General features: G+C 45.5%; 1 protein-coding gene and 1 long non-coding RNA gene across 3 annotated transcripts; one reads left to right on the top strand and one right to left on the bottom strand.

The window, feature by feature from the left end:
- Nucleotides 1-1,422: 1,422 nt before the first annotated feature.
- Nucleotides 1,423-16,280, top strand: DHX57 (DExH-box helicase 57). Of its 2 annotated transcripts, XM_068186472.1 has the most exons (23): nt 1,423-1,656; nt 2,383-2,535; nt 2,815-2,979; nt 3,326-4,128; nt 5,460-5,656; nt 5,787-5,908; nt 6,160-6,355; nt 7,090-7,214; nt 8,324-8,457; nt 9,646-9,700; nt 10,001-10,197; nt 10,639-10,755; nt 11,083-11,179; nt 11,617-11,790; nt 12,320-12,520; nt 12,971-13,247; nt 13,794-13,889; nt 13,989-14,072; nt 14,186-14,323; nt 14,765-14,839; nt 15,240-15,374; nt 15,720-15,920; nt 16,004-16,280. In XM_068186472.1, exons 1-23 carry the CDS (start codon nt 1,463-1,465, stop codon nt 16,145-16,147), a joined length of 4,080 nt encoding a protein of 1,359 aa, XP_068042573.1. In that variant the 5' UTR covers nt 1,423-1,462; the 3' UTR covers nt 16,148-16,280. The 2 variants fall into 2 exon arrangements, with proteins under 2 accessions (XP_068042573.1, XP_068042574.1); XM_068186473.1 differs by lacking the exon at nt 1,423-1,656 and having other exon boundaries at nt 2,398-2,535; nt 2,820-2,979.
- LOC137471877 (uncharacterized) lies at nt 2,754-8,327 on the bottom strand. The gene is made up of 2 exons (XR_010997909.1): nt 7,812-8,327; nt 2,754-7,231 (listed from the first exon to the last, which is right to left on the bottom strand). It is a non-coding gene; the product is annotated as an uncharacterized lncRNA (long non-coding RNA).
- Nucleotides 16,281-16,760: the final 480 nt, after the last annotated feature.

The following is a 16,760-nucleotide window of genomic DNA, read 5'->3' as shown; positions in this document are numbered from 1 at the left end:
TGCCTGCTGAGAAACAAACAGCCGGCGCCACTGTTAGAGCCAGGCACACAGAGATGCTCAAACGCAGATGCTCAAACGCACGGCAGCCTAAAGCCACACGCAACTCCCAGCGCCGGGCGCGGCGTGAGGGGAGCGGGGCGGGGCGGGGCGGGGCCGCGGCCCGGAAGGGAAACGCCGCGGATCCGGGTCGGGGCGTCCGGGAGGTGCCGGGCGGAGAGGTGGGAACGCTGGGGAAGAGCCGTGGTGGAGCTGCCGGGGGCATCGCGATTCCGCGGAGAGCGGGGGCGAAGGGGAGGCAGCGGGAGCTCTGCGAGGGCGGCTGAGGGGAGGTGCGCAGGGGATGGGGTCCGGGCAGCGCGGGGCTGGGAGAGGATTGAGGGTCCCCAGACAGCCGTGGAGGGGAAGGTGCCGTGGGGAAGGGCGGGACGAGCCGGCGGAGCTGCTCCGTGCCCGGGGCTCTGTGCTCTGAGCTGAGAGGAGCGCTGTGTGACAGAGGCCTCGGGGCACCTGCCATGGTCTCCCTTCTCCCTCCCTGGCTTCTGCCAAACTGCCCCGGGCGGGGACAGCTTGGCTGTGAGCTCCTGTCCAGCCCCAGTGGAGCTGGAGTGGGGAGTGCGGCCGCACCAAGGGGACTTCGCTTCTTTCCCGAGCCCTCGTTTGGGCTGTTACTTGTGCGCGGCCACATCAGGTCTTGCCCTGGCTGTGGAGGTGCCAGAGCGAAGATCCAGGGAGTAAATTCCTGCCGGACTGCCCACAGCTGCTCACCTGTCCCCTGCAATAGCTTCCCAATAGCAGGAGGTGCAGGACGAGGATGTGTTCGTGTTGGGCAGGCCTGATGGGCTGGCAGCGCTGGGAAGACCCTGCTGGGAGAAGGGAAGGAGCCCGCCTGTTTGCCAGGACAGATCCAGCCACTCCCCTGAAGCAGCCTGGGCAGCTCCCTGCGGAAGGGAGCCCAGTGTGAGATAATATTAAAAAAACCATTGTATCTTGGGCTTTAGCTCCCCTTCCACCTTTTAGTCTCAGCCCTGCAAGCTGCCGAGTTAAAGAGTGACAGGGCAGAGGCTGCTTTCTTCTGCGAAATTTCCCTTGAAGGTTTGTCCTGCGGACTTCCGTGCCCAAGAAGGTTCCATCAGAGTGGCAGAACTGGGGTTCCCAGCTTAGCCAGCACAGCTGGTAGGCTCATGCTTTTGCCACAGAGCTTTGTCAAATTTGCAGCTTTTGGCTGAGGAATATTACTTTTTTTTTTTTTTTTCCTAAACCCACAGAACTCACTAAACAATGTTCCAGAAGAATATTTTTTGCTCCAGGTGCATACAGACACACCGACATGCAGATAATCAACAGTGGTTTGAGGGATGCCCTATCACATAGAAAAACAAATAATGTGTGCTCAGACATACACAATGGGCTTCATCACCTTCACAACTAAGGACTGTTTTTATCTCTTCTTCCCCAAGGAAAGATGAGTTGGTTAGGGAGGAAAAGGGGAAAGCCCAACAGAGGAGGAGGACGAGGGAGAGGAGGCAGTGGAAGACGAGGCGGCAGCAGTGGCCATTCAGACAAGCCTCAGCTTGGTGGAAGTAGGAAATGTTCAACCAAAATTTGGGACGATGGAGATGATTTTTGTCTCTTTGAGGAACCAAGGCTAGAATCCAGGTATTTCTGTTGGTTTTGGGGGGATTGGCATAGAGGTGCTGGAATACGTGGGGGTTGTTTGGGATACTTTGGGCCACCTGAGATACTTTTTGGATGTCGACATACATAGACATTTGGGGCTGTTTTTTGGACGTGTTTGAATATAGAGTGAAAGGGTGTTGAAAGTGTTTCACTATGAAGCAATTTTTACATGTCTGTTTTGATTAATGTTTTATGGATTTGATACCTAGGAAAGTGTTTTATTTTTTAAAGATTATAACCTCTGATTTTCTTCTTTGGTGTTAAAGTAATTTCAGGACACTTCTGGTCACAACACATCAGTAAACACAGGATATTAATATTTGTGTATTACAAAACAGAAGCTGGGCCATGAAAAATCAGCAGTTTAGAATTATTTTAGTATCCTGTGTGTGTTCTGACCCATCTAGCTTTGAAATAAATGGTTGTATTGTAGTCTAAGAACAGCTTTACCTAGCAAAGTGTTCAGTAAATAATTTTGGATTCGACAAAGGGTTCAATACATATATGCACGTGTGTGTGCAGATAAAGACACACAAATCTTGGTCACATAAGGGTGAATCCAGCTGAATAATCCTTAGGTGATGGATTTCTCTTATTTTGATTTTCCTGTTTTGAATTACAAGTTTGAGCCCCAACATCCCAGTTCAGTCAAGAGCATTTGAGCCAGGCAGATAACTCATGGTTATGTCCTATTTTAATTTTCAGATCAAGTGCCCCTGCCAGAAAAGGAGAACAAATGAAGCAGAGACCTGAAGCAAGAATGCCTCTGCAGACCATACACATGACATCAGAGAACCAGAGAAGAGTGAAAGAACTCCTTCAAGAGCTGCAAGGACAGGAGCTGACACCTGAATCAGAGTTAGTTTAAATGGAGGCACTACTTCTAGCTTCTCTACATGAGCATGCTTTAGCAGGCACACTGTTAGAAATGGAAACTGTGTTTTTTCCCTTAACTTTTAAGTATATCTCAAATCCTATGGTTTTGACTCTGCTTTGTTCTTCTACAGTATTAACTCTGGGAAAGGGGTAGCCAAATCTTCCATTTAAATGAAGGATTTAAAACTGCAGAGGCAGAGTTTTATGTCTACTCAACATTTTAATTTTGTTTTATTTTAACTTGATAACTCTTTTAATCAGTGTAGCTGGAGAAGATGATGACGAGCCTGATTACCTCGATGATGAGCAGTGCTGGTCAACAGAACAGGAAACTTCTGATGTAATGCCAAGTTTGTCTGCTGAGCCAGCTGAGCACAGAATTGTAGACAGTGAAGTGTCTTCATTTGCTGTGCACAAACTCTCCAGGTGATGCTTTATTGAATAATTTGTGTCATGAAGAGGTAGATCCCTGGTGTCAATACTCTGTAAGCCCTCCTTGTGTCCTTCATCTGTTTTGCTCAGTTGTTAATAATTATTCGATATTTTTCTTTGTTTGGGAGCATTTTATATGTGACAGTTTTTTCTGAAGAGTTTAATTTCTGTAGTTGAGTGGGGAAATCTAACCCTGAAACTGTTAAGTGCTACATTCTGAGGTGTGAGGCAGTGCCAAGCGTGCTCCCTTACTGTGAGCCTGATCAAGCAGGTGTGTGGTTATTTTGCTTCATGTGAGCCTCTCACTCACTCATTGCCCTGTTTTCTCTGTTTGGTGCAGGTATGGTTTTGACTGTGAGCATTGTAGGGCAGTGCTGAGATCCTGCAATGGTAATATTGGGGCATCCTTGGAGTATTTGCTGTTGCAGTGCTTCTCTGAAAGGTATGGAGAGAAGATGCAGGTTTCTGCAGCAGCTGCTGAAGCCAGTCAAGAGGAATGTTTAGAGCAGAGACAAGAAGAAGCTTTTGCCCTGCGGTCCATTTATGGAGAAAAATTTATAGAAAGGATTAAAAATCGTGTTTGGACTTTCAGTTTGGAATTGGACTACCTAGCACACAGGTTCAGTAAATCTAAACAAAAAAGTACAAGGGACACAGCAAAACAGACTTCAAAGGAAATATGTAAATTTTACCTCCAAGGAGGCTGCAGGTTTGGTTCAAAATGCAGATTTAGACATGAATTCCCTCCAAACCATCCACTAAACGCATCCAAGAACTCTGCAGATGATGCTCACCTCAGATGTAGTGATGGTCCCATATATGAACTTGAAGTAAGATTTCCTGACGAGAACAAGTATCCTCTTCAGGCACCTCTCATGGCATTTTACTCCACTGACGAGAATCTGCCTCTTGCTTGTCGTCTGCACATTGCTGAATTCCTCTTTGGAAAGGCCTTGGCAGCTGCAGAGTCTCATGAGCCAGTGGTGTACACCTTGGTGACTTGCTTAGAAGATGAACATGAGATCAGTGAGCTCCTGAGCAATACTCACCACAAGTTCAGTGTTCCTCCTGTCTCCCTGCTGGCAGCACCCCCTGTAAAGCCACAGAGAGAGAGTGCACCTGCTTCAAATCAGCAAGCTGAAGGTACAGTAAATCTCCTCCGTGGTTTCTGGGCTGAGAACAGTCAGAAAGATTTAAAAGAAAAAAAGAGAGACAAGGCAGAGCCCCTAGTTCAGCCATCTGTTCCAAATCTATTTCTGGAGATTGAAGTCATGTGGTGAGCCAGATCCGTGATCTGTCTGTGCCTCAGGAAGTTCCTTCTGTAGTCAAGCTGCAGCGGAGAGGTTTTGTGCTGGCCAGAACTGATTTCAAGGAGCACAGAGTTTGGTTTGGCAGAGTGAGTGATGCCCATTGCCACCCAAAGATGTGAGCTCACCAGAATGGACCAGAGAAGTGTGCTTAGAAGGGAACAGGGAAGGTTATTTGCAAGCTCTGCTGCATCTGCGACTCATCAATTCAGAAACCTTTTTTTTTTAGATTACTTAAAATTACCAACAGCTCCTCAAAATTAACTTACAAAGGTGGATTTAAGGCTGAGCAAACGTGGAAAGTGGTTATAGAATGTTGTTCAAGGTATCATGCCTTTCTATTTGTGCTGGTGCAGACAGGTTGATTTCACAGGAGGAGAGTTGAGTCTGTGTCACTTTTGGCAGGGTGGCTGTTGAGCTCTCAGTTCCAAAACTACTTTTATCTAAGGTAAGCTTTTTTCAAGACAGTGTTCAAGAACAACTGCATCGAATTGTAGAGTTCTTAAATAGTGACAAATTGTGCTTTTGCTACAGTAAGACAAAGTATTCCATTTTTAAACACCTCTGCAGAAAGACAGCTTTGTTCCAGAAACTGAGATTCTAAATAATTTTCTTTAGCTACAAAATATTCCTTATTCTATAAAATACCTTTTTTTTGGGTAAAAGTAGCCTTAAAACTTTCAAGGGCTGGCTGACAGTTTGAGCAAATCCTGCTTCAGTTGACAAGCAAAGGCACTGAAGTACCTGGTCCAGTTTCAGCTTTGGTTTAAAAGTACTTGGCAGTGACTTAACATTTAATTAATTAAAACCACCCTAACGTGTAAGCATTTTGTGCTGCACAGAGGTGGTTGTGTATTGGAGAAGTGAGCTGAGGCACATGGAAAATGTGCAGGAAAGCAAACCCCTTAACCATGCTGGCTCCCTGTGTGGCCACCCAGACCCTGGTGCAGGGGTTGGGACAAGTGGGATGGGGCTGGAGATTTGGTGAGGTGAGGGGAGGTTTGCTGGTGGTGTTGAACTAAATGCATGTCAGAAACAGTCCTGCAGACCCTCAGGCCCAGTCTAACAAAGCTCTTTGTTGGGAATGCTGCTGGAACATGTCTTTCTTTCCTTCATTGCCCATGCCTTAGTAATAACAGTATTTAACTGTACACTTTCTGTCTCAAGCCTCAACCGTGTCAGAGCCTCAGGAAGAAGAGGTGGTGGCAGAAGAGGAGGAGGAGGAGGAAGAGCCTGAACAAGTTGTTGTGGAGAATGAGAGTTATGTGAACTTGAAGAAGAAGCTTTCCAGAAAGTATGATGTGCAGGCAAAGTCTCTATATAATGAAAATGTTAAAATCTGCGCGCAGTTTCGGCAGAAAAAGGTACAATGTGCAGAGCATAGTTTTGTTGCTTACTTTAGAGAAATAAATATTTAAGAGACAAGCTGTTGTTTCAGATGGTTCTATTCCATCCCAGTGGTGTTCTTACTGCTGTGCTGTTTCTGTCCATCAGTCTTCCAGGCACTTTCAGTCCATGCTGTATGAAAGACAGAAGCTCCCTGCATGGCAAGAGAGGGAAAACATTCTGGGTTTGCTTGAGAGCCACCAAGTTCTTGTTGTGAGTGGCATGACAGGGTAAGAGCGTGATTGCACATACAGACTTTATGTATCAAAGTATACACAGAATAACATGAAATATGATCCATGTTCTGGAAAGGCTGGGGTGGTGGCTCATCTGTGACCAGTGACAGCAGTCCTAGTGAACTTCATGTGAAGGATCATACTAATGAAACAAAGCACATTTCCAGTGGAATGCAGTCAGTTTATGTGGGTGGAAGGTGTTGGATTTGTGGGGTTTTTTATTAATTCCTGATTTTGTTGTGCAGATGTGGGAAAACCACTCAGATTCCTCAGTTTATCTTGGATGCTTCTTTGCAAGGCTCTCCAAGCAGAGTTGCAAACATCATCTGCACTCAGCCTCGCAGGATCTCTGCCATTTCTGTGGCTGAACGTGTAGCCAAGGAAAGAACAGAAAGGATTGGACTCACTGTTGGATATCAGATCCGTCTGGAAAGTGTAAAGGTACCTATGCTTTGCTTGCTGGTTTTCATTTACTCCTATTGAAATGTGCTTAGTCCTTCTCTAGTGTACAGAATCTCTGCCCTATACCTGCCATGCAGTGAGATAAGCAAGTTTGTATCATCTGTATTTTTTATAAAATACTAAGAAACACGTTCTGTATTTTATTTCATCTCGAGTTGCACAGTTCACTTTGCACAATGAGAGCGCGGTGCTGTGTCTGCGGGTTTGCTTTCTGTTGAGGGAGGTGAAGGGGTTTTAGAGTGTGAGTAATCCTACTGTCCTTTGGAAGGCTACTGGCTGCTTTTCTGCCTGTTGCCATTCCCATGTGTTTCCCAAGTGGAGACTGAAGGGTGCAGCTGCAGCCAGGCACAAACTGCTGTGTTAGAAGTGAATTTTTGTCTCTCTTGCAGCTGATTGCTTTTTCCAAGAAGTATGCTAAAAAAAGAGACTCACCAGATCTTCCTAGGAAGAGAGATCTGAGTTGTTTATCAGAAAACAATATCCACAGGAAAAGCAGTTCATATTTTTTGATAGGTAGCAATGTCCCTTGGTAATAAGCAGGTATTGTCAGTGTCAGTCAAGAAATTAAAATCCACCTCCAGCAGGGCTGGCTTGTTCCCTCTCAGTCAAACCTGGCACTGAGCTGAAACCAAATGCTTTACAGCAGCACATACTCTCTTTGCACTGTGTTAATTTGCCCAGAGTCAACTGAATGCTTTGTCTTACCCTTCAAGTCCTCAGCTACCAGGCTTTTGTACTGCACTACTGGTGTGCTGTTGAGAAGGCTGGAAGGAGATCTGACTTTGCAGGGAGTCACTCATGTGATTGTCGATGAAGTTCATGAAAGAACAGAAGAAAGGTAAATAATCTCTTATCCTGTAAGCAAAATGAAGAAACGTAGTCAAAGGTGGCTCAGGTGCAAGTAGCTGATCCTGTGGCAGTAATATGGGATGGTGGAAGGAGTCTGGGTTTAGGTTCTTGTCTTTGGGCAGTAGGAAATTGTGCTGCAGCACCTTGTGAGAAAGCACATCTTTCAGAAATTGCTGTGCCTCCAAAGCACCCTCACATTGCAGCAGTGCTGCAGAGAGGTTTTGGGTGGGGCTGGAGGGTTAAGTAACTTTTTAACCAGAGCTGTCTGTTTCTTACAGTTTCCTTGTTTAAGCTTTTATCAAATACCATAATTCATCACACGCCTTTTGTTTTTTTTTTTCCTGATGCAGACTTCAGCAGGGCAAGGGACAAATGTTCACATTTTCTTCCAGTCTGTAGATTTTACTAGACAGTCTCATCCTATCCTGCTCTAGCCTCCTGCAGTTCTACCCCACTTGCCTGCTGATCACAGGCAAAAGATAATGTTTGTCAGTATCTCTGTAAATTAAGTGGCAAGCATCCTTTTCTGTGTTTTCCTTGTCAAACACTGCAGTGCAGTGGGTTTCTAAGAAGCTTTGTCTCTTACCCATTATTCTGCAGCTCAGGTGGTATTTTAGCCACTTAAAAGGGCTTATGTCTCTCAAGGATTCTTCTTCTTTCTTATTTAAAATCACTTCAAGCCAGTCTTCTAGTCATGCTACAAAAGGGATAAGTATATAGGGAAAAATACAGTGAGCAGATAAGGGTGGGTAAGTTTGAGTAACTCTTCCAGTGAAGAACAGGAGCAAAAAGGACTCATCTGTTACTTTGAGTTAATTTCATATCTGATGTTCTTGTGTTGTCATTAATGTAAGTAATTTATAAAACTTTTTGTTTAAATGGTTTTGCTAAGTAATCCTGACACTCCAGCAAGGGACAACCAGAAAAGAGTCAGATTTGCAGATTGCTTTTGACTAGGCCATTCCAACAAGTTCATGCTTCCGTGATGGTGTTGCTGTGCTGCTGGAAAACACTAGGAAGGTGGACAGAAGGGGGAGAAAAATAGTCTGAAAGTTAATGCTGAAGACATTCAAAGGTTCTTTTGCCTGTTCTCTTCAGTGACTTCCTGCTGCTGGTTTTGAAGGATATAATGGTTCAGAGGCCAGACCTGCGCATTATCCTGATGAGTGCCACCCTGAATGCTGAGCTTTTCTCTCAGTACTTCCACTCCTGTCCAATCATTAACATACCAGGTGAAAACCATTCCTTTTTATTGCCATTCATTGTTTCAGAGGTTTGTTTTCACTATTTCTTCTTGCAAAGTGTTTCTCAATTCAAGATGAGGATGTATACCAGAAATTCAATGCTGAAAACTTAGAGGGAGAGACTGATGAGATTTAGGAGAGAAGGGACTTGGAAATGTTGTCATTTTTGTGCTGTCTGTATACCAGCAGAATTTCCCTTCTCAGAAGACAATCATTATATGGTGTGTGCATGACATGGTTCCCTGGGTTAGTTTCACCACATCTGAGGACTCTCCTGTATCCTTGTGTGTGGCAGCACACTTCTCTCTCTCCCAGGATTTTTCATAGGGGAGCACAGAGAGAAAGAAAGAGCAAACAATTTCTATTTCTGCTCCTTGTTTTTCCCATGTGGAATGTGTTTGGAGAATTGTTTACCTGGGGTGGTTGCTTGATTGGATTCTGGTGAGGATTGTTTGAGCTGATGGCCAATCCAACCCACCTGTGGCTGGACTCTCCAGAACAGGGTCACAAGTTGTGAGTAGTTAGACATGGTAGTGAGAAAAGCAGGTTTGTAGTTTTAGTCTCTTCCTTTACATAGTATATTAATGTATTATGGCATAGTTATAATAAAGAAATCATTCAGCCTGCTGAACTGGAGTCACACATCAGCATTTCTTCCCATTGGGTTCACCTGCATTTTACAATACTTGTGAGAAAAGGATCGGTGAGAGGATCCAGCTGGATGTGTACACCTTTAGCCCAGTGTGCCTTTTAGATTGCTGAGTTATGCCATGGAGCAGCAGAGGAGCATGGGTGTGTTCCCCTAAGTGTGTCTGCCCTTCTCTGCCTGTGTGAGTGCATTGTACATGTTACCATGGAATCCTAGATTGGTTTGGGATGGAAGGGACCTTAGAGGTCCTCTAGTTTCACCCCCTGCCACGGGCAGGGATGCCCTAGCACTGGACCAGGTTGCTCAAAGCCCCCTCCAACCTGGCCTTGAGCACTCCATGCTTGGAAGACACCCACTGTTTGTCCTAGTCAGAAATTGTGTTGAAGAGTGCAGTGTAGATGAGAGCTGTGAAGCCAGTGTATGTCATAATAACCTGTATAAAACTACTGTAGTCTTTGGTCTTCTTCCTCTTTTCTCCGTGCTGTTGTGGCATGTGTAGACAGATTTATTCTCATGTTTCCTTTCAGGTCGAACGTTTCCTGTGGACCAGTTTTTTCTGGAAGATGTGATTGCAATGACAAGGTGTGAAATTCACACATTCTCAGATCTATTTGGGTGGTGAGGTTGAGGTTGCACTTTTGACCTTAAGACTGTGATAGTTCTGGCATTTATTTAAAAAGTAAATACTCCCAAATCTCCCTCATCACCTGCACTCTTGGAGCTCTACTAAAGCACCTTGACCTTCTTATTATCTATGGTTTATACAAAGTTCCTCTCAGACTTAAAAAGAAAATATTTTAGATACCCTATCTCTGTAGTTAGTTATTAGAAGGAGACTGTTAGGCTCCTTTCTACACCAGCAAATGTTCTTCTGCTGTCCAGGTATGTTTTAGAGGACAGCAGTCCCTACAGGAAGAAGGTAAAGCACGAACAGAATGGGAGACACAAAAGAACTGCATTTGAAGAAGTAGAGGAAGACCTGAGGCGTGCTGGCCTTCTGGAAACCACTGACACCATGGTCAGAGATTCAGACCCAGACCAGAAATTAACTCTGAAGCAGCTCCTTACACGATATAAAGGTGAGCTCTTTCATAAATTTAATAAATTGGCACACAGACAACATGGGGTATTATCACTGTAAGCTGAATGCTTATCTGTAATTCAGTTTTGTACTTGTGAAGTTCTAGATGAGAGACTGCCAGTTAAAAAAAATAAAAGAGAACCCATTGTTCTCTTAAACTACAAGCAAAGGTCCTGGCTGAAACTAGTTCTTAGCATCTGAAAATGGACAATTTTCAGCTTCTGTCTCTTTCCATCCCTTTTCAGATGCCTTGTTAGTTCCACTTTGCTCTCTGTATCTGTACTTGCTGAAGCAGCTTTGCTTGAGGCACAGCATGGATCTGCCCTCTTCAGGTCTAAGCCAGGTGCTCTTTAAACAAAGCTGTAACTGGCCCCATGCATCCACAGATGTTTTTTACAAGACATGGATTTACTGCATCTTTTATTTCTTTTTTTCCCAGGGGTTAGCAAGGCAGTGTTGAAAACAATGTCTGTCATGGACTTGGACAAAGTTAATCTAGAATTAATTGAAGCCTTGCTGGAATGGATAGTTGCTGGCAGACATTCATACCCCCCAGGTAATTCATTACCCCCAGGTAATTTCACTGTCCTTGGGAGATAAATGAAAGAAGATTCTTGGAAGTTTCTTGGACAGCCCAAAGCTAATGATTTGCATGCAGAGTTTCTGTAGCTACTGACTATTAAAAAAAAAATCTAGTTGAGTTACAAAGCTTGTGATATACATGGGAGGGGGAAGGTGAGAAAATTGTCTACTTTGAGAAGTCTTTTGTGAAGGACTGTTACAGCCTGTGTGCTTTTTTAGTACAATAATTGTGCATTAATAAAATATTGTGCTGTCCTTTTTGTTGAGTGATTTTTAATTTTTTTTTTATCTACATATATAGGTGCTGTGTTGATATTTTTGCCTGGCCTAGCAGAAATCAAGATGCTTTATGAGCAGCTTCAGACTAATGCTCTTTTTAATAACAGGCACAGCAAGAGGTAAGGCAGGAAAGCTCCAAAACTGTCAGTCTTTACCCATAAATAAAGAGTAATTTCCTGCACAAAGCCTGCCTTTATCCAGGGATAAATTAGCTTGATTACATGTATGATTTGACTCCAGTCAGGGTAGTTCTTTTTCTGTCTTGTTGGCTCCCTCCTTTTGTTTTTCTCCTCAGCTCAGGAGGGTCAGTTGTTGAAGTTCTCAGACCCTAGTGTGGAGTGGTTTCCATTCTGTGCTCTGCATGATCCAGGCTGCTGACATTTCAGAATGTTTGCTGAGCTGTGTTTAGTTGTGGTTGTGTTTGGCCTTGGATGGTTACAAGGAGAAGTAACACTCTGGACAGTATCTAGTGAGACAAAAGTGTGTGCAGGCAGGTTGTTCCCAAGAAGGAAGAGGCTGGAGATGCCCTGAACATCTTGTCCTGTTATCCTTGCAGATGTGTAGTTTATCCACTTCATTCCTCACTGTCCAGTGAAGACCAGCAGTCTGTGTTCCTCAGGCCTCCTGCAGGAGTTACCAAAATCATCATCTCTACCAACATTGCAGAGACATCTGTCACCATCGATGACGTGGTCTATGTGATTGACTCTGGAAAAATGAAAGAAAAGAGGTACTGGCATTCATTCCTCGGGGTTTTGTAAACTGTTTCAAGCCTTGAGCTTTCCAAAGAGCTGGGAAAAACTGGAAGGAAGCTTGGTCTGTAGAAAGCTGCTGCGAGGTGGAGAAAGCCAGTGTAAAGTCAGATCCGAGTGCAGGGGTGGGCATTGTATCCATACAGAAGTTGGCAGCAGCTGCCTGCTCAGCCTCCAGCCTGTTCTCTGTGCACTCCTTACAGGGGCAGGTGACAGGACAAGGGGTAAAATGGCTTCAGACTGGAAGAGGGCAGGTTTAGATTGGATGTTAGGAAGGAATTCTTCACTGTGGGGAGGCACTGGCACAGGCTTTCCAGAGAAGCTGTGGCTGCTCCAACCCTGGAAGGTTCAAGGCCAGGCTGGAGAGGGCTCTGAGCAACCTGGTCTAGTGGAAACTCTCCCTGCATGTGGCAGAGGAAGTTGGAAGTGGATGATCTTTAAGTTCCCTTCCAAGACAAACCATTCTGTGGCTCTGTGAGTACAAGCCTGTCTCTTGCTCTCCTGTAGATACGACCCAGGCAAAGGGATGGAAAGTCTGGAGGACACCTTTGTGTCCAAGGCCAATGCTCTGCAAAGGAAAGGGCGGGCAGGACGTGTGGCCTCGGGCGTCTGCTTCCATCTCTTCAGCAGCCACCACTACAACCATCAGCTTGTAAAACAACAGCTGCCAGAAATACAGAGAGTGCCCTTAGAGCAGCTCTGTCTAAGGTGAGCTGTTGTGTTTCTAGAAAAAGCCAGCGCGCAGAATGTCCTTCCTTTGCTGCAGGAGCCCCAGCCACAACCCGCAGCAAGCACCATCATGCAAACCTTAAAGGAAGAGGCCTTCCTGTCCCTGCTGCACGCTGTGCACCCCTTTGTACTGAAAGGAAACAAAGCAGTACAAATTGCAGTAGTTTTGCAGTAAAAACTTGATTTCAAACCTCAGGGTACTAAATAGAAATCTGTTCTTACAGACTTGCTACTCCACATTGCTCCCTGACTTCAGCTTTGTGTTACCAGCCCGCTTTTAGGGAGTGTGCTCTTCAACGCACGTTTTCTGCTTGCTTTTTTTCATTCTTTTTTTACAAAAACTTGCTTTTTTAATCCTGTATATGGAACTAACCTGCTTTTTTTCTTTGTTTGTTTTTTCTTTTTACCTTTCCCTCCCCTCCTCTTAAGAATTAAGATCCTGGAGATGTTTTCTGAGCAGAGTCTTCACTCTGTCTTATCACGACTGATCGAGCCCCCCAGGACTGAGTCCTTGCAGGCATCGAAGGTGCGACTGCGGGACCTGGGAGCGTTAACTCCGGAGGAGAAGCTCACTCCTCTGGGATACCACTTGGCTTCGCTGCCTGTGGATGTCAGGATTGGCAAGCTCATGCTGTTTGGCACCATTTTCCGCTGCCTGGATCCTGCGCTGACCATAGCAGCCAGCCTGGCCTTTAAGTCACCCTTTGTAAGTATTCTTAACCCGAGGGCTGTGGTTTTGTGCAGCAGCAAAATGCTGCTGTGACTTGCAGCACATTACACTTGATATTTTAATTCTTCTTTTTAGCCTAAATTGTTTATGTTAATGCAGTGGTTGTTAAAACAGTCCAGTTATAAGCAGAAGTTCAAAACCAGGTGGTAGCAGCAAGAGTGGTATTTATATACAGTATAAACAGTGAGTATTAATTTTGATTTTTAGCTAAGAAGCACACATTTTGTCTGAATTTGGTGTGAAAATTACTGGTAATATAAATTGTGAAATAGTGATAATAATGGAGCTGACATGTCTGAGCTGTGAATGCAGAGGTCAGTTTGGATCTCTGTGTCTTCACTGTCACTTTGGCTTTTTAAATCAGGTGCTCTTTTGAATGCCTCGTATTTTTCCACAGGGAAAATTTGCATTCTGACCTGTGAGCTGCTGTGAAAATCCCAAAGAGAATGTGCCATGTAGCTCTAGAATGGCTCGTCCAAGTGGTGAGGGGAAGAACACACTAACCTGTTACTGCCTGTCTAGGTGTCACCATGGGATAAAAGGGAAGAAGCAAACAAAAAGAAGCTGGAGTTTGCCGTAGGAAACAGTGACTACCTGGCTCTTCTCCAGGCCTATAAGGTGAGTTAAAACTCAGTAGCCTCTCTTGGGGTTTTGTGATGTGTTCGAAATTCAAGCAGAAATGTTTTATTAAAGGCTTCCTCCCATCCTCTCACTCAGGGGTGGCGTTTAAGTATCAAAGAGGGCTCTCAAGCAAGCTACAACTACTGCAGGGAGAACTTTCTGTCAGGAAGAGTTCTGCAGGTAGGTCAGTGTTTGTGGCCCGGCACAGGGACTGGCAGAATCCCAGTGACATAAATAAGCCGCTGGGGGTGACTCTCCCTGCTGGGGGTGGCAGAGCGCTCTGTCTGTTGTAGGAAATTGCCAGTCTGAAGAGGCAGTTTGCAGAGCTGCTTTCTGACATCGGCTTTGTGAAGGAGGGACTGAGAGCCAGGGATATTGAGAAGAAGTGGTCCCAAGGAGGCGATGGCGTGTTGGATGCCACAGGAGAGGAGGTAATTCACAGCATTTCATCAGTGCTTCAAAATGCTGCTGCAGTTTTTTGTGTGGGCCCGTCTTCAGAAAGAGGGGCCAGAGATGTCCTGGGGTTACATGATGATCAGGGTGATCGGGGTTTGGTAGTTGTAGGATTGCTGGGCTTTGGGACAACTTGTGCTTGGTGTTCTCGAGGGTACAAGCCACTTTGTAGCCAGATGTCAGAGAACAATTCAGCTGGACACCAGGATAGTGGTGGCCAATTTGTTCCATTGATGGTGGGGGGAAACACAGCCCAGGTCCAGCCTGAGGCCACAGGAGCAGCGACTTGTCCTCCTCTGTAAAGCACAGGAGTGCAGTAAAAGTGAACCAGTTTCAGGAATTCAGTCATTCCTGGAGCAGGGTTTTACCTTTACACACTGAACTGTAGGATCCCTAATGATCCCCTATTGATTTCACAGGCAAATTCAAATGCAGAGAACATCAAGCTGATCTCAGCTATGCTGTGCGCTGCACTGTATCCCAATGTTGTCCAGGTAAAAGAATGCTTTTTCATTTTCCCTTTTTTGGTCTAGCATATCCACATAGCCTGCTTTCATTTGGGCTCAGTGTGGCAGCCTTGAGCCTGGCTCAGGTTGCTAAAGTTTGCTGCTTGTGGTGTGAGAGCTCGGGTTTGTATTGCCTGAGACTGCTGCTGCTCCTACAGGCTGATTACAGCGTCACTCCGAAGCCAGCAGCAAATGTGAAAAAGCCACTTAAAATTACACCTTTTAGAAGGCTGAAGTCAGGGTTGGACAGCACCTGGAGTGCAATACCTGTCTCCAGTGACTTGACATGTTGCTGCTACAGAATTTCTGGTTTTGAAAAGTTTAAAACATGAAGTTAAAAGGTTTTCTGGTGCAGCAGATTTTTATAACCTTTTTTCTTACCATACAGGTGAAAAAGCCAGAGGGTAAATACCAGAAGACCAGTACAGGAGCAGTGAAAATGCAACCAAAAGCAGAAGAGCTGAAGTTTGTTACTAAAAATGATGGTTATGTTCATATTCATCCTTCGTCTGTGAATTATCAGGTCAGGATGCTTTTCTCTTTTTGTAAAAGAAATCACTTTTGCTTGAGTGTTTAAAATTACACTGAGGATCCCTATTGATGTTTAAAATAAAAAATCTTAATGATTGAACAGTCCTGTGTTAGGATTGTAAATAATGGTGCATGCCTGAGTTAGGAATGTCCTCCTGGGCAGAATTAAACTGCAGCCCCTGGAGCCAAGAGTTGTTGGCAGCTCTTTCGGGTCCAGGAGGGTCTGCTCGTGCTGCAGGTGCACTTGAGGCACAGCTGCTGCTCTCTGCTGCTGCAGAAGAGGCAGAGGCAGGAAGAGCAGCGCCACTCTGACCGGGCTGTGGTGTCCCTGTCCCAGACCAGGCACTTTGAGAGCCCGTACCTGGTGTACCACGAGAAGATCAAGACGAGCCGAGTGTTCATCCGGGACTGCAGCATGGTGTCCGTGTACCCGCTGGTGCTGCTCGGCGGCGGCCAGGTGCACATGCAGCTGCTCAAGGGGGACTTTGTCATCTCCCTGGACGACGGCTGGATACGCTTTGTGGCTGCCTCGCACCAGGTGAGGAGGAGGAGGGGCTGTCCTGGGGGAACTGCAGAGCCGAGCTGCAGCTGAGCCTCACCCTTGCCCGTTTTCTGTGTCAGGTGGCTGAGCTGGTGAAGGAGCTGCGCTGCGAGCTGGACCAGCTGCTGCAGGATAAAATCAAGAATCCCAGCATGGATTTGTGCGGGTGCCCCCGAGGCTCTCGGATCATCGGGATGATTGTCAAGCTTGTGACCACGCAGTGATACCAGAAAAGCTTTCTGTAAAGCACCACCCATGGCTGCTGCCTGAGAACAGACCGAGTAACATCAGTGTCCTGACGCATTTATTGGTCCAAAATGTGGCCCTGACCTCTGGAAGAACAAGTTGGCAACTGTACTGTTGAGTTCTGGGGTTTTTGTTTGTTTGCTTGTTCAAATTAAGGTGGCTTACAGTGGACTCCGGGAAATGGGAAAACGGCAGGTTTTCCAGAAGGAATAGAAACCTCTGAGTGGTTTTTTTGGGACTATGCTCTGGTAGTAGTGTTTTCTGGTCACACAAACACCTGCTACCCAGCTGTTTCTTGTAATAGTCACGGCTGGAGTCAGCATGTGACACAGGGAGCTGCTCCCAAATTGGTTTAAACTCACTTCTACATTTTGACTAAGACTTTACTGAGGTAGTTTTGGCTGACCAGGGATCCTGTTTACAGTTCAACCCAAAGCCCTTGTACACGTGAGCACCTTCAGATTTGTGTCAAGAGGCTCTGAAATTCAGACAATGTCCTGTGGTAAGGAGATATACTGGATCAGTCAGGGTGGTTTGGGATCGGTGCAGGTTGCTCTGGTGACAAGATAAAATTCCAAGACAGTGTGGACA

The sequence above is a fragment of the Anomalospiza imberbis genome, chromosome 3, assembly GCF_031753505.1.
Source record: "Anomalospiza imberbis isolate Cuckoo-Finch-1a 21T00152 chromosome 3, ASM3175350v1, whole genome shotgun sequence".
Taxonomy (NCBI): domain Eukaryota; kingdom Metazoa; phylum Chordata; class Aves; order Passeriformes; family Viduidae; genus Anomalospiza; species Anomalospiza imberbis.
Note: the sequence above shows the minus strand (reverse complement) of the source record. Positions and strands in the feature narration are given on the sequence as shown.